Source organism: Mastigoproctus giganteus, chromosome 5, assembly GCF_048544385.1.
Source record: "Mastigoproctus giganteus isolate SK-2022 chromosome 5, ASM4854438v1, whole genome shotgun sequence".
Lineage (NCBI taxonomy): Eukaryota > Metazoa > Arthropoda > Arachnida > Uropygi > Thelyphonidae > Mastigoproctus > Mastigoproctus giganteus.
The window spans coordinates 171,063,188-171,089,002 of record NC_143579.1 but is presented as its reverse complement, the minus strand read 5'-3'; the positions used below and the strand labels follow the sequence as shown (position 1 = coordinate 171,089,002).

The following is a 25,815-nucleotide window of genomic DNA, read 5'->3' as shown; positions in this document are numbered from 1 at the left end:
AATGCAGCAAAATGCAAGGTCTTGTTACACTTGGGGAATAGCACACTAAAATAACTTATCCATTTGGTGGGGTTGAACTAAAAATAGTAGGGGAAAGAAGGGATTTAGGAGTTATGACAAACTTGAACATGAAGATCTCCAAGCGGTGCAGATAGGTTGTATGGAAGGCCTGTATTGTCCTAAGGGACCGACAGTGGACAGTTTGCTTGGTAAGATCTGCTAAAGGGCACTTGTATGAGGAAAGAATCAGAATATGTACACTACAGAGAGCTTGGCAACCACCAAACACCCAAGCACCTTAAAGAGGACCTGATTGAAGTCTGTAAGCTTCCGAGAGGCAATAGTAAAATTAGTAAAGGTGAAATTTTCAATGTTATAAATGATTCAAGAACTAGGGGCCATAAATTCAAATTATGAGTAAACAGATTTAGACTGGATTGTAGCAAGCCAGAGAGTTGTTATGCTGGAATAAGTTACTTCTGCAAGTAAGTTGACAGTTTGGGGAAATAAAGGTCAGCTGCATAGTTCCTGTGTTAGGAGGGAAACATATAGGTGTTTATTTTCTTTTTTATTATTTATTTTTATATATGTTTGTTATTTTTATATAATAATTATTTATTTTATTTTATTATTATTTTTTTTTTGGCTAGTGCAACAAAAGCACGTGGCTTCCTTTCACTGCTAATACTATCCTCATGGCTAATTTTGATTGTTCTGTCCATGATAGCCATTATTTGAAAGAGCAAGAGTGGCAAAATTGTAAATTCTACTTCCCCCACCAAATTACCAAATGGCCCAATGTGATTTTTAGCAACCATACCAAATCAGTATTGGGCTTCTGACTGTTTCCTCTTGCACACAGTGGCAAACCTGCTAGTATAGTAGTTCACTGGTGAGCAGCACAGTCCTAACCCCCCTCCCCCCTGCTGGGATGTTGAGGTTGACTGCTCACATTTTCTGCTACCACTCATAGGCTTGAATCTAAAGGTACCACAGCTTTGAACAATAGTTGGCCTAACCAGGAGTACAAATTCAGCCATTTTATTGACAACACGATTAAACATTGATGTAGACACAGTTAAGACTAAGTAATCTTCTATAGATTACTACCCTGATACACCCCCTTGAAGTTATTTAGTTTTGTATCCCAAGCTTTATTCTCCCCTCATATAAAATGCTGCTACCCTTGAACATCAGCTGTTGTGGCAACAAACAAGAATTCTTGGGGCAGGTTCACGCATTACTTTGACCCATATCATCAGATAAACATGGATCTAAATTATGGTAAGGGCATAACATTTTATCGCTTAACATATAGCTTTCGTAAAGGCGACTACGATGGACTGAGACAGTATTTAAATTCTATACAGTGGAACCAACTGATGATGTTACCAACAGCAAATTCAAAATTGGAAGCATTCAAAGAACTTATCTTCGAAGCTACTAGGCTTTACATACCAACTAAGAAATATTGTTCAAGGTTTAGGCCTAAGTGGATGTCAGATGAACTAATCAGACATATGGCAGAGAAGAAAAATGCATGGGATACATACAAATTAACACGTGACACAGAAGCCAATGATAGATACAAGTTGATCTGTAACCAAGTTACAAAGGAGGTTAGGCAGGTGAAGGCAGATTACGAGAAATCTTTGGCAAGGGATGCAAAGAAAAACAGCAGAGTTCTTTACTTATGTAAACTCTAGAAGGAAGGGGATGAATCAGATTGGTCCACTTGATATCGATGGGTCAACTGTTGATGATCCTGCTCAGGTAGCTAACAAACTGAATGAATATTTTGCCTCGACATTCACACATGAGGAGTTATTCAGTGAGGGGAATGCCAGAGGTGTATTCAACTCTGGCAGTAAGCTAGAGAATCTTGTAATAACTGAGAGTAAAGTGGAGGAGAAATTGTTCTGAAGATAAATGCAAGAAAGGCACCTGGGGTGGATGGGATCTATCCAGTTATATTAAAGGAGGCAGCAAAGGAAGTAAGCAAACCCTTAGACATAATTATGAGAGCTTCCTTGGACTCAGGGGAAGTACCCATGGACTGGAGATGTGCAAATGTGACCCCAATTCACAAAGGAGAATCAAAGGACGACACAAGTAATTATAGACCTGTTAGTTTAACTTCTGTTCCTGGAAAATTAATGGAGGCACTGGTTAAAGAAGCACTGCAGGATCATCTAGACAAGACTTCAGTCATAGCTCAGACACAGCATGGTTTTGTTAAGGGGAAGTCTTGCCTGACCAATTTGATTGGATACTATGATGCAGTCACAAAAGAACTGGATGCAGGGAATAACTTTGATATTATATACTTGGATCTTAGAAAGGCTTTTGATACTGTTGCACATGGAAGACTGCTGCACAAATTGGAGCAGTGTGGCACTGGAGGCAAATTGCTGCTATGGATAAAGGGGTGGTTGAGGGGGAGAAGACAGAGAGTAGTAATCAATGGACACTGCTCAAAGTGGACTAATGTTATTAGTGGAGTCCCTCAGGGTTCAGTATTGGGTCCATTATTGTTTTCTGTATTTATAAATTATATTGATGATGGTATATCAAGCTTAATGTCCAAGTTTGCAGACGATACGAAGGTTGGCAGGGTTGTCAAGGACACTACTGACACTATGCTGCTGCAACAGGATCTGGAAAGGTTGAGCAGATGGGCTGAGAGGTGGCAAATGAAGTTTAACATTGACAAATGTAAAGTACTACCTATGGGAAACAGCAACCCCAGAGCAACGTATCAACTCTGTGGTACTACACTGACAGTGGTAGAGAATGAAAGGGACTTGGGGGTGGTTGTGCAGGCAGAAGTTTTCTGAGAAGTGCAGACGGGCTGCAAGAGTAGCTCATGGTGTCTTCTCAATGATATACAAGAATTTTTTTTAGCAGGGATAAGGAGGTGATTATCCTCTTGTATAAGGCAATGGTCAGGCCACACCTTGAGTACTGTACACAGGTCTGGAGGCCTCATTTTAAAAAGAATATAGAGCTGTTGTAACGAGTACAGAGAAGGGCAGCAAGGTTAGTGAATGGAACAAAGGGTTGCTCTTACGAAGAAAGGCTTAAGTTTTGCAAATTACAGTGTCTGGAGACTAAGCACCGGCGAGGTGGTCTGATAGAGGTGTATAAAGCCTTGAATGGTTTGAGCATGCTCAGTGCTGATGGGATTCTTCCTCTTGCTCAGAATAATCACCTGAGAGGGCATAAATTCAAATTGAGAAAAGACAGATGTAGGATAGACGTGAGGAAATTTGCCTTTAGCCAGAGGGTGGTTGGTTGGTGGAATAGACTTCCATCCCTTGTCGTGGAAGTTGATAGCCTAAATAAGTTTAAGGCTCAGCTGGACAGGTATTTTGAACGAACAGAGGGGTTAAGTGGAAGTGGTTATTTTTTATTTATTTATTATTATTTTTTTTTTGTTGAAGCTGCATAAGCTTGCTTTCTTGCATCAAATACCTCTACTAATGCTAAATGCTAATGCTATCACTGCACCTCCAAGCTTAGAAATTTTAAACCTTTGCTGAGCCTTGTTGAATGGATTTTCAAAAAGGCAAAAATTGATATATCCTTACCACAGTTGTTAGTTACAAAGCATAGAATAAATGAGTTTACATCACAATATGCAAATAGTTTAGTGAAGTGAAATGAAATTAATAAGTACCAGAGATAAACAAAAACCTTTTATGGCTGTGTATATTAAGCATCGAAAATGAAATTAGGATAGTTTATTATTATTATTATTAGCCATATGGAAAGCCTCAGGCTTATGCTGCACCAAAAAAAAAAAAAAAATTCTGAATTACGCAGAGAGATAGAAAGAGAAACAAGAGTCAGAAGTAGAAAGGAATTACCAAGAAAGAGAAGAATGATGATATCCAGCTCAGGACCCTGGGTGTGCCAAGTCCATACTCACCAGATGTGAGCCCCTGGGATTTATTATGAAAATTAAGGTAGGAGAACTGAATCTAGCACTAACAATAGCTAAGGAGGTAGAATCAGCCAAGTAGATTAAAGTATATTTTTAAAGAATGCACAAAAAAATGTTGGTTAAGTATTTTCTGGCCAAAATCTACTAACTATTTCCCTGAACTAAATTAGAATGAATATTTCTAACCAGGAAAATAAAAAATTTGAAATGGTAGGATATTTTCACACTGCAGAATTGGCAATAGTATTACTAAATTGCCTACTACAACAAAATGTTGCTACCATAGACCTGTGTAATAACAGGCAATATCAATCTCCACAAACATACAGTTCAGACAAAACAGAAGTTTTTGTATTTGAAGAATCCATTATTGTCATGTTCAGAAATGAGTAGTATAATTCACAGGGTTTAGAGTAGATGCTATAAACTTATATTGAAAGGAAGGTCACAGCTGCCAACTTTTATAGTTCCTCAGACAGGAGAAAATAACAGAATTGGTATTGTCATTACTGTGTTTTGTTTGCGAAGAGAAAATCTAAAGGGGCAAGTTCCCCCTTGAAGAGACTTTCTTTAGTATATATAAATACAGGCAGTCCTCATATAACACGTGTTTACACTACACAAATTCGATCATACATGATTTATAAATAGGGGACGATATCGTGTATAACACAAACCGAATTCGCTTATGCACGATTTGCATGTGTTTACAAGAAATAGCAGTCGTACGTAGAATCACCCCAACTGATCGCAACACAATAGGAATTAAGAGAAGATTCTGAAAATGTATTTGTTTTTTATAACAATGAAGGGGAAACACACTTCACCATAATAACGTGAAAACCCACACAATTCCAGCTATCGGTATTAACGCAAATGCAATTAGATTGAGTTTACTACCCATTTAGAAGATTCCACCAGCAAGAACGCAACTGGAAATTGTTTTTATTGTTTTATGGTAATGACCTCCAGAAATGTGTTGTAGTAAAATGTGAGCTATTGAGGTGTCAATAGGGTGTCTCTGCCTTTACGGTGTTGTTTATTCAGTTGCTACACACGCATGCAGCTTTGTTTGTGTGTATCAAGCGTGCCTCATTTTGTAATTGTGCTTTATTCCCTAAAAATGAGTAAAATACTTAAAAGGTGTGAAAAGGAAACGTCCTGGTGAAGACACTACAGATTCAGAAAGAAAAAGAAAAGCAATAGCGATAGATTGGGTCAAAAATGCTTACCCAGGAAAATTTGTAGCGGCCTCATACTAGCATTTATGGCCAAAATCACACTGGCCTCCATCGTCTTCTGGCCTCCGGCCCACCGGGGTTTCCCTGGTAAGGCTTATGACCAGTCCGCCTCTGTCAATAGGGAAAAAATATGAAATTGTGAAACACTTTGAGTGAAATGAAAGACCATGTGATATTGCACGTGCTACAGGCCTAAATGAGGCAACGCTGAGAATTAGAAAGAATGCAGAGAAATAAAAACAACTTTCATAGCAGGAACAACTCAAAGTGTAATAAAATCCATTAGATCAAGATAAAAAGAATTGAAAGAGATGGAACTGCTGTCATCTGTTTGGATAGAAAATCAAACAAAGAACAAGTTTGCTTACGATAGAAGCAAAAGCATTAGCAATATTTTATTTTATTACGATTATTTATTGTGTTTGGTAATGTTTTGGTTAGAATTTTGTGTGTTCAGTCTTGGGTGGTCAGCACCTAACCCTATTTTTCCCATAGGGCCTGTTATTTATATTGCACGATTTTGCATTGCACGAGGGTTTCTAGGAACACAACTATCATGCTATACGAGAACTGACTGTATATCATATATTTTGTTAATAAAACACAGCAATATGATTCACCCCCCTCTCCCAATGATGGATGCATTTAATTTCACCTGGTTTTGAATAGATGTGCTATGCAAAACATGGATTGGACCCTCACTCAGGTTGAAATTACATCTATGCATCAGACCAGCCTACCAAAGATCAAGAGGCAACCATGAGATCCTTTTGTACTCTAACTCACCCCAAGCACCACACTCAGTTAGATGCAGAAAAGTGTGAATTATGCATCATCCTGCGCGCAGAATGTCTGCAATATCTGCTCAACTTTAAAATAGATAGTTAACCATTCCAGCCTGCTGTTACCATTGTAATGCTTTTTTTTTTTTTTTTTTTTTTTTTGTTTTGAGGCATCTACCAACATGAATACAAAAACTAGTTCCAACCTGAATAGCAGTCATAGTCACCGACTAAACTGACTTAAACGGGGGAATCACGGAATGACAACTATGACAAGCAATCGTGGCCAGAAGATGCCCAAACTTTGGATGCATAGATAGTCCAAGCAAGTTGTGTATCCATAGTGACTAACAAGTGCATAACACTGATAACATACTAGTCATAAAAGAACCAAGCAGCACACCTATTCTGATCTGATTAGTGTAACATCAGGAGTGGGTTCTCACAAGGATTGGTTCTTGGACCACTATTGTTTCTCATTTTCATAAATGACATCGAAGAAAGGACAGAAATAGAAGGTACGTTGTCAAAATTTGCAAATGACGTAAAGAATGGTAGAGTCGTTAATGATCAGTGCCAAGCAGCGCATCTTCAGGATGACTTGAACAGGCTTCAGGAATGTTTAGGAAAGTGGCCGCTGAGTTTTAATGCAGCAAAATGCAAGGCCTTACATTTGGGGTTGAGCAACCACAAAATAAATTATACACTGGTTGGAGTTGAATTAAAAACAGTAGGGAAAGGGATCTGGGAGTTATGATATGGCAGATATGAAGTTTTCTGAACATATCTGCCATATCATGCCATATCGATGATGGATCTAAAATAACCTGTAGAGATAGGGAGGTCATAATCCCATTGTATAAGGCAATTGTAAGACCACATTTGGAATACTGCATTCAAGCATGGAGATGTCATCTGAAAAAAGACGTTGAACTTCTTCAAAAGCTGCAAAGACACATAACGTGAATGGTGATATTTCCAAAAGGACAACTGAATGAGAAAAGACCCCAGTTATGTGGGCCACAGAGCTTGGCAACCAAGCACCTCAGAGTTGACCCTATTGAGGTCTATAAGGCACTAGGAGGGATTAGTAAAATGAATGGTGGAATTTTCACTGTTATAAAGAATTACAGAATTAGGAACCATAAACTAAAATTATAGGGGTTGAGGTTTAGGTTAAATTAGCATTAGCATTAATAGAGGCATTTGATGCAAGAAACCGAGCTTATGCAGCATCAGCCAAAAAAAAAAAAACAAAAAAAAAAACCACTTCCACTTCACCCCTCTGTTCTTTCGAAATACCTGTCCAGCTGAGCCTTAAACTTATTTAGGCTATCAACTTCCACGACAAGAGATGGAAGTCTGTACCACCAACCAACCACCCTCTGGCTAAAGGCAAATTTCCACACGTCTATCCTACATCTGTCTTTCCTCAATTTGAATTTATGCCCTCTCAGGTGAATATTCTGAGCAAGAGGAAGAATGCCATCAGCATTGAGCATGCTCAAACCATTCAAGGCTTTATACACCTCTATCAGATCACCTCGCTGGTGCCTAGTCTCCAGACACTGTAATTTATAAAACTTAAGCCTTTCTTCGTAAGAGCACCCCTTTGTTCCATTCACTAATCTTGTTGCCCTTCTCTGTCCTCGTTCCAGCACCTCTACATCCTTCTTGAAATGTGGCCTGACCATTGCCTTATACCAGGGAATAATCACCTCCTTATCCCTGCTAGAAAAATTCCTATATATCACTGACAATACACCATGAGCTACTCTTGCAGCCCGTCTGCACTGCTCAGAAAACTTCATATCTGCCTGCACAACCACCCCCAGGTCCCTTTCATTCTCTACCACTGTCAGTGTAGTACCACAGAGTTGATATGTTGCTCTAGGGTTGCTGTTTCCCATATGTAGTACTTTACATTTGTCAATGTTAAACTTCATTTGCCACCTCTCAGCCCATCTGCTCAACCTTTCCAGGTCCTGTTGCAGCAGCATAGTGAGTCGCCTCCGTAGCCAGGTGGGAAGGAGCAGCAGTGCGTACCACACGCTTCTTGATTAGACCGGGGTTCGACCCTGTCACCACCAAATACGGAGGATGCGGAAAGGTCGGGGAATGACCACCGCATATTCCCGGAGCAATATGGCCTTAGTTGGTAATTCTCCTAAAAACCAAATGAGGCCTCCAGACATGTATAGTAGTAGTGTCCTTGACAACCCTGCCAACCTTCATATCGCCTGCAAACTTGGACATTAAGCTTGATATACCATCATCAATATCATTTATAAATACAGAAAACAATAATGGACCCAAAACTGAACCCTGAGGGACCCCACTGATAACATTAGTCAACGATGAGCAGTGTCCATTGATTACTACTCTCTGTCTTCTCCCCCTCAACCACCCCTTTATCCATAGCAGCAATTTGCCTCCAATGCCATACTGCTCCAATTTGTGCAGCAGTCTTCCATGTGCAACAGTATCAGAAGCCTTTCTAAGATCCAAGTATATAATATCAAAGTTATTCCCTACATCCAGTTCTTTTGTGACTGCATCATAGTATCCAATCAAATTGTTCAGGCAACACTTCCCCTTAACAAAACCATGCTGTATCTGAGCTATAACTGAAGTCTTATCTAGATGATCCTGCAGTGGTTCTTTAACCAGTGCCTCCATTAATTTTCCTGGAACAGAAGTTAAACTCACAGTCTATAATTACTTGTGTCAGCCTTTGATCCTCCTTTGTGAATTGGGGTCACATTTGCACATCTCCAGTCTGTGGGTACCTCCCCTGAGTCCAAAGAAGTTCTCATAATTATGGCTAAGGGTTTGCTTACTTCTTTTGCTGCCTCCTTTAATATAACTGGATAGATCCCATCCATCCCAGGTGCCTTTCTTGTCTTTTCTTCAACAATTTCTCCTCCACTTTACTCTCAGTTATTAGAAGATTCTCTAGCTTACTGCCAGAGTTGAATACACCTCTGGCATTCCTCTCGCTGAATAACTCCTCATGTGTGAATGTCGATGCAAAATATTCATTTAGTTTGTTAGCTACCTGAGCAGGATCATCAACAGTTGACCCATCGATATCAAGTGGACTAATCTGATTCATCCCCGTCATTCTAGAGTTTACATAAGTAAAGAACTCTTTGCTGTTTTTCTTTGCATCCCTTGCCAAAGATCTCTCATAATCTGCCTTTGCCTGCCTAACCTCCTTTGTAACTTAGTTACAGATCAACTTGTATCTATTATAGGCTTCTGTGTCATGTGTTAATTTCTTTGTATCCCATGCATTTTTCTTCTCTGTCATATGTCTCATTAGTTCGTTTGACATCCATTTAGGCCTAAACCTTGAAAAGTATTTCTTAGTTGGTATGTAAAAACTAGTAGCTTCCAAGATAAGTTCTTTGAATGCTTCCCATTTTGAATTTGCTCCTGGTAACATCATCAGTTGGTCCCATTGTATAGAATTTAAATACTGTCTCAGTCCATTGTAGGCGCCCTTACGAAAGCAATACCCCTTCCCTTTACCCCTAATGGTAGTTACCTCTTTGAGTAAATCCCACATCAGCACACTGTGATCACTTCCACCTAGTGGTTCATTTATCTGCAGATTCTTAATGCATGAAGAATCACTACTGATAATCAGATCAAGAGTATTACTCTCTCTAGTTGCCTCCCGAACATGCTGATGTAGAAAACAATCATCCAACAAATCCACAAAAGCCTTGCTAGTGTGTGAGTGATCAGCCCCCAAATTCCACTCAGTATCTGGGAAATTAAAATCCCCCATTAGAAGACTCTCTGATTTACTGGCCCACTCTATTTCCCTGTACAGTTTCTTATTATACTCATCAGAGTCATTAGGCCTATAGCACACTCCTACTCTCAATTTTGATATCCCAATGCTTATGTCACACCCAACTGACTCGACACTGCACTGTCTAGCGATGTCGACTGGCTTCACTTCCTTCGATTTTATGTGTTTCTTAACTAATAGCATAACCCCTCCTCCCTTCCTATCCTGTCTATCCTTCGTTTACACATTGTACTCCCCAAATTCCAGTTCTGCATTCCTTATATCTGTGTGACACCACATCTCTGATATCCCAACAATATCTGCCTTTGATATTTTGAGCAGTACCTCAAATTCATCAAATTTATTTACCAAACTCCTAGCATTGGTGTACATGCAAGTATACATGCACCTGTTAGCTACCCTAACACAACCCATGTGTTTACTTGTACCGCAATGACTCCCAGCAGTCTCTGAAATATCCTGCATCTTGTTTTTCAGGCTTCTGTTCATTCCAGTAGAATTGTAGGAAGTTTTCTTTTAGCCAGTGAGTTGTTGATTACTGGAACAAGTTGCCCTTGCAGGTAATTGAGGCTGACAGTTTGTATATATTCAGAGGTCAACTGGATAGTTAACCTTTGAATATATACAAACCTTTGAATATATAGCATATAATGCAAGGAAGCCTGTGGCTTCCTTTGCCACTATATGCTATTACTATCTCAGGGCAGAGAAGACAAGCCTCCCCCATTATGGGCAAACAGAAGAACCAACTCATTTCTCATTCGCATTAAGAGAAACATTCCTATCTAAATACTTTTTAAAATACCACATCCAAATGAAATAAAATTGAGGAATTTAAAAGCAGCCATGCTAGCCAACATCGTTGATATATTCTGCATTGCAAAAATCTGGTTAAGTGAATATCAGGATGCCCTTCTTAGTGCCACCAACAAGATACCAACTGCTGGTTCAAGGTTGTCTCGGCGATGTTGTGGTCTACAGGAGTCTGTGAGCAGCTTCAAAGTTTTGCAGTCAAATCCAGTTTAGTTCACTGGCAAGGGAAGTTATATGGAGAAGAAAGCTGTTGTATCAAGTTCAGACCCTGGAATGTGAAAACCCGGATATTATCGTGCCAGTGGCAAGAATGTAGAAAGGAAGATGTTGAAGGAGGTCTAGTGCCAGAATCCATCCTATGAAATTTCAATTCAATGCAGTTCTTCATGAATAGGGAAGGTATCAGATGCTATGCTAATGACATTAAAGTATTTATGATGATAGAACCAGGGGCGGACCTTAATGGTGGTCATAATAACTGTTAACAATCACTAGCAAAAGTGTACAAAGGGTCTCTGTAAGAAGCTTCAGGAAACTTTATTGTTGATCATTTATGTGATAGTCATCACACTGCAATGTTCAGTATGACTTATAGCAACTGTCAACCAAATTTCATTTCATATGAACAAACCTAGAATAATTTAAATTCCTGGAATAAATTATTTCTTCCAGACAACTTCAGAAAGGTTCTTGATTGCATGTTTATGAAATGCATCATATTTATAAGGTTAGCAAAATTTGAATTCTCAAGAAAGAAATATAGATGGCATTTCTAAATTGTTACCAAAGTTAAGAAATGTATGCAGAAGTTAATATGCTGACTGGGCTAGCCAAGTGGGTAAAGTGCCTGCCTGGCAACCCAAAGGTAAAAGTAAAGTGTAAAGTGTGTTCGTGTCGAATGGCACCAGGGGTTTCCCCCATCTCCGCGTGGTTTTCTTTGTGGGTGTAACAGATCACTGTTAAGGCCAGAGATTTAAAAGTGTATGGGATTTGGAAGTATTGTGTTGTGATTCGTTGTTCCTCTGGCCATTTAGCCGCTAGACCCCTGCTGGGGCCCAACGTTGCCCACACTCAGCCCCGTGGAGGTAGACCAGGTACACCCAGCATAATTATTTACTCTGGCAGGCCCTGCCACCTAATTTCCTGAGATTTCAGTGGCTAGGGCCTTAAAAAAAAAAAAAAAAAAAAAAAAAGTAATAATAAATAAAATAAAATAATAATAATAACGCGATTTTAAGGGGTGGTTCGCTAATGAGGTTAAGTTTCGGAATTGATGCACGATTTGGCTGTTATAATTTGGAAGTTTAAGTTTTTGTTGTGTGGGGCGTACACTGTGATGTATAGAGAGAGAGTGTGGGGGGAAAGACTGAAGACTGGAGGGGAAAGACAGAAGTATGAGGTCAATAGGGTAGACGACCCCAGATATCAGTGTGGCATGCCCATGCTGCACCAGGAGAAGTAAACGGGGGAGACGGGGGAGGGGACGGTCCCAGCCCCTCCCACCGCCAGGATATGGAGAGAAAGTGGGCCAGACTAGGTGTCCAACCCAGATCGCCAAAAGGCAACAGCGTAGCTGCGGTCACAGTCATGGTTTTTGGATGTTCAGTTCAGTGTCACTTCAGGTAGGTCACAGTCTTGGTTCAGTCTCACTTGTCTCGTATTCATCTTATGGGATCAGGAAGAGGAGTGATGACTCTGATCAGTTTGTAGTACTGCTTTGATGTCAATTCAGGTAGTCATATTCGTTGAGAGCATCAGTCCTGGCCATTTGCACCAGGTCATGAATGGAGCGTTATCTTTGTTGGTAATTTCTTCTGACCGGTTGTAGTCATGCGGTATGTTCATGCTGTAGTCTCCTCCTTGGTTAGTTTCAATGGAGTTCTTCTATTCAGATGTTTCCATATTGTTGCGGATAGCAATTTCTGTTAAAGATGTCCTGGGCATAGCGGCTGAACGCGATGTACTCGTCTTCCGAATCCAGGAGGTGATGCTCATTGTCTTTTGGTACAAATTTTATACTGGTGATGAGTACTGATCTTTGTTCCTCATAGCATTCACATTTGTGCATGATATGTTGCCACGTTTCCATATTGCCACAGGTGCAAGTTGGGTCCTCGGTCAGTCCGAATGCATTCAGTTTTGCGTTAAAGGGCCCATGGCCCGTCAGGAGGAAGGTGGTGTTCAGTCCTGGGTAGAACCATTTGGGGCCTTTTGGATAGGTCTTGTCTACGTAGGGTATAAATTTCCGCGTGACTTCACCCTTGGTCGTCTCTTGCCATCTCCTCTGCCAAGTTTCTTTCAGGTGTTCCATGATTTTCTGTTTTTCCATTCGGTGGTTGTTTGTAGGGTCCAGTGTAAAAGTGTCAAATGTGGTCGGTGTTCCTTTGCCAGGTAGTACATCAACCCACATCTCGCCACCTCCAGATTCAGAGGGAGAGTTCCCGCCAGGACCTGCAGCGCACAGGTACTCACTGTGTTACACGCCCTGGTGATGGTGAGGAGTATTTTTCGCTGTATTGTATCGAGGATTCTTTTATTTACTGCAGTTCTTGCTTTGGCGTATCATATTGGGGCTCCATAAGTAATTGCTGGGACGAAAATTGCTTTATAGTAGAGGGATAATGTTCTTTTGTTTAATCCCCAGTCTCTGCGTGTTACTCTGACTACTAGTGCTGCGTATTTTCTCAGCTTCTCCTTCAGATATAAGAGGTGTTGTTTAAAGGACAGGTTGGAATCTAGGATAATGCCTAGGTATTTCATCTGTTTTGCCAGTTTGATTGTGCTTCCCCTTACTTTTATCTGGGGCGGCCGTCTGATGTTGAGTGTTCCTCTCAGTAGAATTGAGTTCGTTTTGGTCGGGGAAATCTCCAGTGTATGCAGGTTTGCCCAGTCCTGGAGCACTTGCAGTGCATGGTTTGCACGGGCTTCTAACTGTGATCTAGAGCTCGCTGCCACCGTTAGGACGAGATCATCCGCGAAAGCTTGTGCGTTGACATCACCCAAGTCGAGTGCCAGGAATTCATCAAAAACAATGTTCCACAGGAGCGGCCCCAGGACAGATCCCTGCGGGCAGCCCCTGCGGACCGATCTTGTCAGGCTCCGGAACGGTGCCATTACCCTGATTTTTCTATCTGAGAGGTAGGATCTAATGCAATTATATAAATTCATGGGGATTTTTGCCTTGCGGAGTCTGCCCAGGATGCTCGGCCACCAGAGGGTGTCGAACGCCCCGGCGAAGTCGACCGCAATTACCAGGAAGTACTTTTCATTACATTGTGCTGTGCTTTCTAGGAGGTTCCGAATTGCTTCAATCGTGAAGAGTCCGGGTTTGAACCCATATTGTCTGGGTGACTCTAGGTTAGCTTCTTTGTAGTGGCTGAGTATTCTTCGATGTAGTATTCTCTCCAGGAGTTTACTTAGTGTTGATAGCAACGCTATGGGACGGTAAGAGTTTGGTTGTTCAGGTGGTTTAGTTGGGTTTTTCAGGATGAGCTTGAGATGTGCTGTTTTCCAGCTAGTTGGGAAATGGCCCACTCTGAGGCAGCAGTTGAAGAGGTGCAGCAGGGGTTCCGGTATGTGCTCCACCGCCCTCTTAACAAGTTCTGGGTCCAAGAGGTCAGGGCCAGGGCATTTCTTGTTGCACATTTGTGTTGCAGCTTCCTGTAGCTCATCCATGGTAATTGGCGGCTCCATTTGTTGCAACCCAAAGGTTGTGGGTTCGAATCCCGCCTCGGGCTTAGATCAGAGTAAAATGCAAAAACTTTGGGAGATACATTATGGCCACAGAAGCCGATGCCCCAACAACTAACAAAAAAAAAAAAGAAAAAAAAAAAGATGTTAATATTTCTTATATTTTTGTTTGTTTGCATGATACACAGGTTGCATAATTGACCATTCATACTCCATCATTGGCAAAGTTTTATGAAGTAGCTTATGGAAACCATTTTTACCTATAAGCTAGACACAAACAGGCCCAGTACTAGGGATGCACAAGTGAGGCACTTGCCACAGGCACCTGCCTAAAAAAATTTTGCCCCACAAAATTCCAAACCAAACCAAAGCTGCCTAAAATAGGTGCTGCTAGATGTGTTACTGCATATATATGCGTGTTAAGATATGATATGAATTAGGTGCCGTTACAAGGTTTTGCTCAGGTGCCACAAATGCCTGGGCACAAGCATGGATTTTTGTTCCATTAAAGCCCTCCATACTGGAACCTCTGAGGGAAGTGTTTTTAGAATTTGAAGGTGCAAAGTGTTAAAAATGTTGTCAGTAATGTCATAGTAAGAATTGTTAAAACAAAGAGCATTCCAGTATTCTAATGCATCCCAAGTTGAAACAAGTATCAAATTCACATCATGCTTCTGACATGATGAGTGTATCAGTATGCGAATTTAACTGTGAATGTTACAAGTATTATTTTAGACTTTGACTCCCTATATCCAGGCGTATAGGGATGATATTTGTTTATGCAGAATCAACATTTCAGACCTAGCAGACCACAGCTGATCCAAGGATCAGGTTGACCAACGAAATGGAACACAGTTAAGTTTGCTGCTAAAAAGAAGGATAGTTTTAAAGAAGTGTATCTCGTCAATATGTTGCCAAACAAGTCATTAAAAAAAAAAATGTTTTCATTAATCCAAACTGGATTTCCATAGACAAAGATTAATAATTGATGAAATTCTCAAAGTTAATGTTTGCAAATATTCTTGAGAATATTAACTATTCATATCACTACTCAGAAGGGGCACAAATATGCAGCAGGATTCTCCTTCCTATACTAGCATTCCTACCCATTCAAGCACCGAGCTCCTGTTGGAAACCTATTTGACATCGCAGGTGAGCAGTCAAGATTCACTCTGCTAGAATAGTGACATATCACCAAGCAACTTTGACTTGTTCGATATAGCTGCTTATGCAGTTTATTTGCTAAAAATACTGTGAAGATGGCCGTTTGTCTTTTTTGTTTTACCTGTCTCTTTGATTCTTTAACATGGGTGAAACGCAGTATAGTTGCCATCCTGTTTAAACTATATTGTGTACTCTCTTGTATATAATATTAAATTAAATTTAGTAATTTCTTGGTAATTTTTTCTTATTTTATTATTATTATTATTACTAGCCACATAGTGCAAGGAAGCCTGAGGCTTATGCTGCACCAGCTAAAATAAATTTCCAAGTTACCCTGAGAGAGAAGGGGGGGGTAAGAGGGGAAATCACCAAGAAAAAGAAGAATGATGATATCCAGCTCAGGGCCCTGGGTGTGCCAAGCTCATACTCACCAGATGTGAGCCCCTAGGGATATTTGCCTTTGCTGTCTAAGAAGAGTTAATGACATCAATAGTGGATGTTATTGACATTTTAATGACGTGTGGTGCTCACAGACTCCAATAAGTATAAAACTCCAAATATTGAATTACTTTAGCAAATGATATTCATTTAAAGAAAGACACCATATGTAAATGCTAGGTATGTTTATTGGAATAATTACAAGAAAAATAGATAACCACCCACTATAGTACATAATAATGAAGTGATGTTTCAAAACTCAACTGAGTAATATCATCAGGCTGGAAGAATGAAAGATTTGTCTGGAACAAAATTAGTGCTGTGAGAGTGGTCAGAGCCTTTTGCTTTCTTGGCTTGACAGGGAATGCTTCAAAAATCATTTGATTTTTGAAGCATTCCCTTATTGTTAAGTACCTGTATTGTAGTAGTTATCTTGTTCTCTTGTAATCATACCTAATAAATGTACTTGGCCTGCACTTGTACATGGTTTAATAGTGTCTTTACATGAATATAATTTGCTATAAAATATCATGTACAGTATCATTCTCTTTTAAAATAATCAAATCACTTCAATGTTTTCTCCTTAGATTAAGCTTCTTATTAAAGGTAAATAGATATACTGTACATGTTCTGTTATTATTATATTGAACATTGTGTATAGGAACAAACCTTTTCTTTTTTTCATTATTTTTTACTTTTTCTCAGATTAATTTTTTCTTTTTAGATTATCATATTTTAAAGCCTTCTCCATTTTTTAAAGGGTAAGTATTAAAAAAAATTAAATTTAAAATTTTTAGTATTGCTGAGACAGATTCCTTGATTTTTTTTGGGGCATTGCTTGGACAGTGGTGTCCAACCTAAGGTCCACAGATAATTTTTATAAGGCCCATGCGGAAAGTGAACTAAAACAGCATTTTATAGAGTTGCACCATGGCATGTACAGGCATTCAAGCTTTGAGCTTGACTGTATCAAACATGTACATGTAGTCCAGTGCAGTCATATGTACACTAAATACAGTTATGTATGTATCAATCTTTTCATATTGTGAAATTCTCCTATTTTGATATAACTTGTTCATTGTATTGAATTATACGTATCGTGCTTTTAATCAAAGGTGGTTGAAGACTGTCTTCATTGAGTACAACAAAAAAGTATTAGCATTAGTAGAGGCATATGATGCAAGAAAGCAAGCTTATGCAGCATCAGCCAAAAAAAAAAAAAAAAAAAAAAACTCCCTCAATTCACTCCTCCATTCGTTCCAAATACCTGTCCAGATCCGCCTTAAATTTATTTAGGCTATCAACTTCCACGACAAGGGATAGAAGTCTGTTCCACCAACCAACTACCCGCTGGCTAAAGGCAAACTTCCGCACATCTATCCTACATCTGTCTTTCCTCAATTTGAATTTATGCCCTCTCAGGTGATTATTCTGAGCAAAAGGAAGAATCCCATCGGCATTGAGCATGCTGAAACCATTCAAGGCAAAACTTTAATTTGCAAAACTTAAGAAGAAAAACTTCATAAGAGCAACCCTTTGTTCTATTCACTAATCTTGTTGCCCTTCTCTGTACTCGTTCCAACAGCTCTACATCCTTCTTAAAATGAGGCCTCCAAACCTGTATACAATACTCAAGGTATGGCCTGATCATTGCCTTATACAAGGGGATAATCACCTCCTTATTCCTTCTAGAAAAATTCCTGTATATCATTGACAAGACACTATGAGCTACTCTTGCAAACCATCTACACTGCTCAGAAAACTTCTTATCTACCTGCACAAATACCCCCAGGTTCTTTTCATTCACTACCACTGTCAGTGTAGTAACAAAGAGTTGATACGTCACTCTGGGGTTACTGCTTCTCATATGTAGTACTTTACATTTGTGAATGTTAAACTTCATTTGCCACCTCTCAGCCCTTCTGCTCAACTTTTCTAGACACTAATGACACTAATGATTTACTATCATTAGTGTCATTAACAACCCTGCCAACTTTTGTATCATCTGCAAACTTGGACATTAAGCCTAATATACCATCATCAATATTATTTATAAATACAGAAAACAACAATGGACCAAACACAGAACCCTGAGGGACTCCACTAATAACATTAGTCCACGATGAGCAGTGTCCATTGATTACCACTCTCTGTCTTCTCCCACTCAACCATCCCTTTATCCATAGCAGCAATTTGCCTCCAATGCCACACTGCTCAAAATTTGTTCAGCAGTCTTCCATGTGCAACAGTATCAAAAGCATTTCCAAGATCCAAATATATGATATCAAGGTTACTCCCTGGATCCAGTTCCTTTGTGACCACATCATAGTATCCAGTCAAATTGGTCAGGCAAGACTTTCCCTTAACAAAACCATGCTGTGTCCGAGCTATAACTGAAATCTTGTTTAGATGATCCTGCAGTGCTTCTTTAACCAGTGCCTCCATTAATTTTCCAGGAACAGAAGTTAAACTAACAGGTCTATAATTACCTGTGTCACCAGTTGATCTTCCTTTGTGAATCGGGGTCACATTTGCACATCTCCAGTCCATGGGTACTTCCCCTGACTTCAAAGAAGCTCTCATAATTATGGCTAAGGGTTTGCTTACTTCCTTTGCTGCCTCCTTTAATATAACTGGATAGATCCCATCCACCCTGGATGCCTTTTTTATGTTTATCTTCAACAATTTCTCCTCCACTCTCCTCTCAGTTATTACAAAATCATCTAGCTCACTGCCAGAGTTTAACTCACCTCTGGCATTCCCCTCCCTGAATAACTCCTTATGGGTGAATGTAGATGTAAAATACTCATTTAGTTTGTTGGCCACCTGAGCAGGATCATCAACAGTTGATTCATCGATATCCAGTGGACCAATCTGATTCATCCCTTTCCTTCTAGAGTTTACATAGATAAAGAATTCTTTGTTGTTTTTCTTTGCATCCTTTGGCAAAGATTTCTCATAATCTGCCTTTACTTGCCTAATCTCCTTTGTGACTTGGTTAGAGACCAGCTTATATCTATTGTAGGCTTCCATATCACTGATTAATTTATATATATATCCCATGCATTTTTCTTCTTTGCCATATGTCTCATTAGTTCATCTGAGGTGAAGGTGATTCTTGCACAACTTCTATTAGAATAAGTAGCGACCTGGAGCGAGGGGTGTTGGGGGTTTCAGGGACGGATGTCAATCATCATGAAACAGGTGGGTATATGGGATGTGTTAGAGTGGCTGGGAATAGGAATAGGTGCATGTATACTTGCATGTATACCAATGCTAGAAGTATAGTAAATAAATTTGATGAATTTGAAGTGTTGGTCAAGACATCAAAGGCGGATATTGTTGGAATATCAGAGACGTGGTGTCACACAGATATAAGGAATGCTGAACTGGAATTTGGGGAGTACAATGTGTACAGAAAGGATAGGAAGGGAGGAGGTGTTATGCTGTTAATAAAGAAAAACATAAAATCAAAAGAAGTGCATCCAGTTGATATAGATGAACAGTGCACTATTGAGTGAGTTTGGTGTGACATAAGCACTGCGAAAGCAAAAATTAGAGTAGGAGTGTGTTATAGGCCTAATGACTCGAATGAGTACAATGAACAATTGTACAGAGAAGTAGAGTGGGCTTGTAAATCGGAATGTCTTATAATGGGGGATTTTAACTTCCCAGATATTGACTGGAACTTGTGGGTTGGGCACTCACACACTAGTCAGACTTTTGTGGATTTATTGGATGATTGTTTTCTGCAGCAGCATGTTTGAGAGGCAACCAGAGAAAGTAATACTCTTGATCTGGTTATCAGCAGTGATCATTCATGTATTAGGAATTTGCAGATAAAAGAACCACTAGTTGGCAGTGATCAGTGTACTGACGTGGGATTTACTTAAAGATTTAATTACCATCAGGGATAAAGGAAAGGGTTTTTGCTTCCATAAAGGCAAGTACAGTGGTCTCCGACAGTTTTTAAATTCTGTACAGTGGGTCAACTGACAATGTTACCAACAGTAAATTCTAAGTGGGAAGCATTCAAGGAATTAATCGTGGAAGCTACTAAAAGTTTCATACCTATTAAGAAATATTGTTCAAGGTTTAGGCCTAAATGGTTGTCAAATGAACTAATGAGACTCGTAACAGAGAAGAAAAATGCATGGGATGCATATAAATTATCAAGCGACTCAGAAGCCTATGGCAGATATAAGCTAGTCTGTAATCAGGTCACAAAGGAGGTTCGGCAGGCGAAGGAAGATTACGAGAAATCCTTGGCAAAAGATGCTAAGAAAAACAGCAAGGATTTCTTTACTTATATAAACTCTAAAAGGAAGGGGATGAATCTGATTAGTCCACTTGACATTGATGGTTCGACTGTTGATGATCCTGCTCAGATAGCAAACAAACTGAATGAGTATTTTGCATCTACATTCACACATGAGGAATTATTAAGGTTTGAAAATGGCAGAAGGTTATCAAATTGTAGCAGGGTGCTTAATGATCTTGTAATAACTGAGAGCAAAGTGGAAGAGAAATTGTTGAAGTTAAACGTAAGAAAAGCACCTGGGGTGGATGGGATCTATCCAGTTATATTAAAGGAGGGTTATATTAAAGCAAAGCAACTAAGCAAACCCTTAGCCATAATTATGAGAGCGTCCTTGGACTCAGGGGAGTTTCCCACGGACTGGAGATGTGCAAATGTATCCCCAATTCACAAAGGGGGTATCGAAGGGTGACACGAGTAATTACAGACCAGTTAGTTTAACTTCTGTTTCGGGTATAATAATGGAGTCGCTGGTTAAAGATGCATTGCAGGATCATCTAGACAAGACTGCAGCAATAATTCAGACACAGCATAGGTTTGTTAAGGGAAAGTCTTGTTTGATAAATTTGATTGGATATTATGATGTGGTTACAAAGGAACTGGATGCAAAAAATAATTTTGATATCATATATTTGGATTTCAGGAAAGCTTTTGACACTGTTGCGCATGGAAGACTATTGTACAAATTGGAGCAGAATGGTATTAAGGGTAAGATGCTACAATGGATAAAAGGATGGTTAAGTGTGAGAAGACAGAGGGTGGTAATCAATGGGTGCTGCTCTTCTTGGACTAATGTTATTAGTGGAGTCCCACAGAGTTCGGTGTTAGGTCCACTGTTGTTTTGTATGTTTATCAATGATATTGATGAAGGTATATCAGGCTTAATGTCGAAGTTTGCAGATGATACAAAAGTTGGCAGGGTTGTTAATGACAGTAATGGCAGTGTGCTACTGCAACAGGATCTAGATATTCAGGATCTTCCATTGATTGGAAATCCTATCCATAGTTTTGCCGATGATAGCACATTGCATTCAACTTTACATTTTGAGAAACTCTGTCCTGCTCAACCAGCCTCAACTTCTCGAAAATCTGCTACCAATTCCTTAAATGCCGATCTTCAGGTAATTCTCCAGTGGGGCAAAGACAACTTAGTTGATTTCAACCCTCCTAAAACTCGGTCTTGTCTTATACATCGCAAATAGGATTCTTCTGCTCCTATGCTTATCTTTAGTGACACTCCAATTTCTAGGCAAAAGGATATATCTCTTTTGGGGATTACCCTGACTTCTAATCTCTCTTGGCACAAGCACATTACAAATATTGCTTCCTCTGCATCTAAAAAACTTGGTTTTCTCTTTCGCTCTCGGCGTTACTTTTCTTCCAAACAGCTGCTCACTCTGTATAAATCGCAAATCCGCCCTCCCATGGAATATTGTTCCCACATCTGGGGTGGTGCCGACAAAACTTCTCTCAGGCTTCTTGATTCCATTCAGAAGAGGGCAGTTTGGTTAATTAATGATTCATCTCTAACAGAGTCTCTCCACTCACTGTCTCATAGACGCACTGTTTCTGCTGCATGCCTCTTCTACATATACTTCCATGGGCACTGTTCTTCTGAATTAGCTTCTATAATTCCCGCTCTCTCTTTCAAAACAGTCCGAACACGTGCCGCCACCAGCCAACATCCATTTACTGTCCAACTTCAAACCCACAGAACCAACTTTTCATCTTCCTCATTTATTCATTCAACTGCCGTTTTCTGGAACAACCTTCCTTCATACGTATTTCCTGAAAATTACAATCTACAGAAGTTCAAGTCCAATGTCAACAAATATCTTCTTTTGTCTTCTCAATCTCCAACCCAAGCACAGTACTAAGTACTGTAGGTTCTAATACCTCTTGTGTTTGGGGTTCACATAAAAAAAAAAAAAAAAAAAAGATAATTTGGGCAGATGGGCTAAGAAGTGGCAACTGAATTTTAACCTTGACAAATGCAAAGTACTGCATATGGGTAGAAGTAACCCCAGAGAAACGTACCAACTGTGTGGTACTACACTTAAGGTGGTAGAAAATGAAAAAGACCTGGGAGTATTTGTGCAGTCAGATATGAAGTTCTCTGAGCAGTGCAGACAGGCTGCCAGGGCAGGTCGTGGGGTTTGTCAATGATATATAGGAATTTTGCTAGCAGGGAAAAGGAGGTGATTATCCCTCTGTATAAGGCAATGGTCAGGCCACGCCTTGAGTACTGCGTACAGGTCTGTAGACCTCATTTTAGGAAGGATGTAGATTTACTTGAGCGTGTACAGAGAAGGGCAACAAGATTGGTGAGGGGAATGAAGGGATCCTCTTACCAAGAGAGGCTTAAGTTCTGCAAATTGCAGTGGCTGGCGACTAGGCACCTGCGCGGTGATCTGATTGAGGTATATAAGGCCTTGAATGGGTTGAGCACGCTGAATTCTGATGGGATCCCTCCACTTGTTCAGATTATGAACCTAAGGGGGCATAAATTCAAATTAAGAAAAGACAGATGTAGAACAGATGTGTGGAAATTTGCCTTTAGCCAGCGGGTGGTTAATTGCTGGAACAAACTTCCATCTGTCATTGTGGAAGTTGATAGGTTGAATAAATTTAAGGAGGAACTGGACAGGCATTTGGAGGGAATGGTGTGATTTTTTTTTTTTTTTTTTTTGCCTGATGCTGCATAAGCTCATACATTTGCTTTCTTGCATCAGATGCCACTACTACATCCATTTAGGCCTAAACATTGAACCATATTTCTTAGTTGGTATGTAAAGCCTAGTAGCTTCCAAGATAAATTCTTTGAATGCTTCCCAATTTGAATTTGCTGTTGGTAACATCATCCATATAGAATTTAAATATTGTTTCAGACCAGCGTAGTTGCCTTTACGAAAGCAAAAACTCTTCCCTTTAACCCCTGATGGTAGTTACCTCTTGAATAAATCCCACCTCAGCACACTATGATCACTGCCACCTAATGGTTCCTTTATCTGCAGATTTTTAATGCATGAAGAATCACTACTGATAATCAGATCAAGAGTATTACTCCCTCTAATTGCCTCCCGAACATGCTGATGTAGAAAACAATCATCCAATAAATCCACAAAAGCCTTGCTAGTGTGTTAGTGACCAACCCACAAATTCCAGTCAATATCTGGGAAATTAAAATCCCCCATTATAAGACTCTCTGATTTAGTGGCCTACTCTATTTCCCTGTACAGTTTCTTATTATACTCATCAGAGTCATTAGGCCTATAGCACACTCCTACCCTGAATTTTGATCTCCCAATGCTTATGTCACACCAAACTGACTCGACACTGCACTGTCCCATGATGTCGACTGGCTTCATTCGTTGGATTTTATGTGTTTCTTAACTAATAGCATAACCCCTCCTCCCTTCCTATCCTGTCTATCTTTCATGTACACATTGTACTCCCCAAATTTCAGTTCTGCATTCCTTATATCTGTGTGACACCACGTCTCTGATATCCCAAAAATATCTGCCTTTGATGTTTTGAGCAATACCTCAAATTCATCAAATTTATTTTCCAAACTCCTAGCATTGGTGTACATCCAAGTATACATCACCTGTTCCTATTTTTAGCTACCCTAACACAACCCATGTGTTTACTTGTACTGCAATGACTCCAAGCAGTCCCTGAAATATCCTGCATCTTGTTTTCCAGGCTGCTGCTCATTCCAATAGAAGCAGTGCAAGAATCACTTTCACCTCTGCCAGTGGCTACTCTATTAATCTATTAGTCCTTGTATCCCCCCCAAGCTAGCAGTTTTCTGACCTACCTAACACTGCCTCGATAGCATCAGTAAATTCTTGCACCCTTTCTATTTAAGTGTATCCCATCCCTCTAGAAGCAGTCTCTCCTGTTAACAAGTACAGACCAGGTTGAGAAAATTCTACCCCTTGAGCCTTGGACAATCTCTCCAGGGCAAATTGATCGACAAGTCTCTCATCATATACTCCCTCCTATCGTGTCTGGGCAGAATTGCAGACACTTTCAAATTCAACCCTAGTTCACGACTTTTTTTTCAACAGTGACTTGTACTTGTTAAGTAATTCCACCGGTCTCCTACTCTTAATATCATTAGTGCCAACGTGTACAACTATATATAAAAATAGTTTCGGACTATATATAAAAATTGCATTTTTATATATAGTCTGAAAATAAAAAACAGTAGCATGAAAATAGAAACTTCCTTTTACACATAACAAAATTGTATACAACAATATCAAGTTTTGTGCCCTTAAAAGATGATATCCGCTCTACAACGTCATCAACCTTTGCCTCTGGCAGACATACTCAGGTCCTGTTCCACCTATCCTTTTTACATTGCATGTTCCCCGTTTTCCTGACCATAGAGTCACCAACAACTACTAGTTCCTGTGGGACCAGTGCATTCTGCCTCGGGGGTTTCCACTGTGTTGTGTGATCATCAAGTTCAAGCTCTGGTGTTGCTCTCAGTTGCCCACATCAACACCAGTGCAAGCTCTGCTGTTGATGTGGGCAGCTGAGAGCTTGATGAGCCCTCAGTTTAGATCCTTCGAGGGCATCCACCCTGTCCTTCAAGCTTTCATATAGGCCCATAAGAATGCTGAGTTGTCACCTGATTTCCTCACGCTCCTTACATCGCGCGCACACACACACACACAGAGATATCCCCCTTGGCAATATCCTGTCCCATACCTGATTGCTGCACAAACATCAAGCAAGCAGTGCATTTTAAAAGGCTGTGATTCAGAGGGCAACTGCCCTCTGAATTACAGCTCCCATCAGTTCTCCCCTGAGCCACAGCACTCCATTTAGCGTGAGCCTTTTGCTTTGCTGCTCTGGTCTGAGTCATGATTTCAATTCAGTTTCAATAAAATTTCAATTTCAGTACAAAATTATAACCCTAAACTTGTATCTGAATGCAGTTGTAACACTTTATAACTACATATATTTTTTCAATATCGAGTATTATCTTCGAGTTTCGTTATATAACTTCCATATCAAGTTATGTATTAATTAATTATGTTACGTTTGTAAATCTAAGTCGTTATATGTATTTAGTTAAAAAGTACAATTTAATTGACAATGAAGTTTAACAAGATTAATAAATTTTACTGGTTAATTGATAATATTATATACTATACTGTACTAAGCTAACGCTATCTAGTTTGGGATATAACGTATCGTATAACAATGGCGGCAAGTTACAAATGGTAAATCTACGGACACTTAAGTATTAATTAACTTCCAAAATCTCGCTGTCTCAATTCAGAATAAACCAAGGATCTTGACTAGGTCTATAAGCTACTTATAGAAAATAATTTAATATAACAATTAGTCAATAAAGCGGCTAAATATAGCTAAAAAACTTCCTGTTTGCTGGCTCTGCAAAATTTGTAAAACATGTGGATTGGATACCCTTACCGATACTAAGTAATAACCTACAAAATCTCTATCTAAGTTAAAATTTAAACTAAGTATCATAACTAGGAATATAAAGCCACTCTAGAAAATAAGTTAATGTGCCAATTTAAGTTAATAAAACAGAAAAAACTTCTCTATTTTCGGGAGCT

The 25,815-nt window shown here is 39.6% G+C and overlaps 1 protein-coding gene across 1 annotated transcript in view; it reads left to right on the top strand.

Moving 5' to 3' along the window:
• The window catches only part of LOC150085841 (ankyrin repeat domain-containing protein 27-like), a 289,235-nt gene that overhangs the window by 49,307 nt on the left and 214,113 nt on the right, over positions 1–25,815 (top strand). Inside the window, exon 4 of the mRNA XM_090373518.1 lies at positions 16,622–16,658. Coding sequence (XP_090229644.1) covers positions 16,622–16,658 — 37 coding nt within the window. The remainder of the gene's footprint in view (positions 1–16,621; positions 16,659–25,815) is intronic.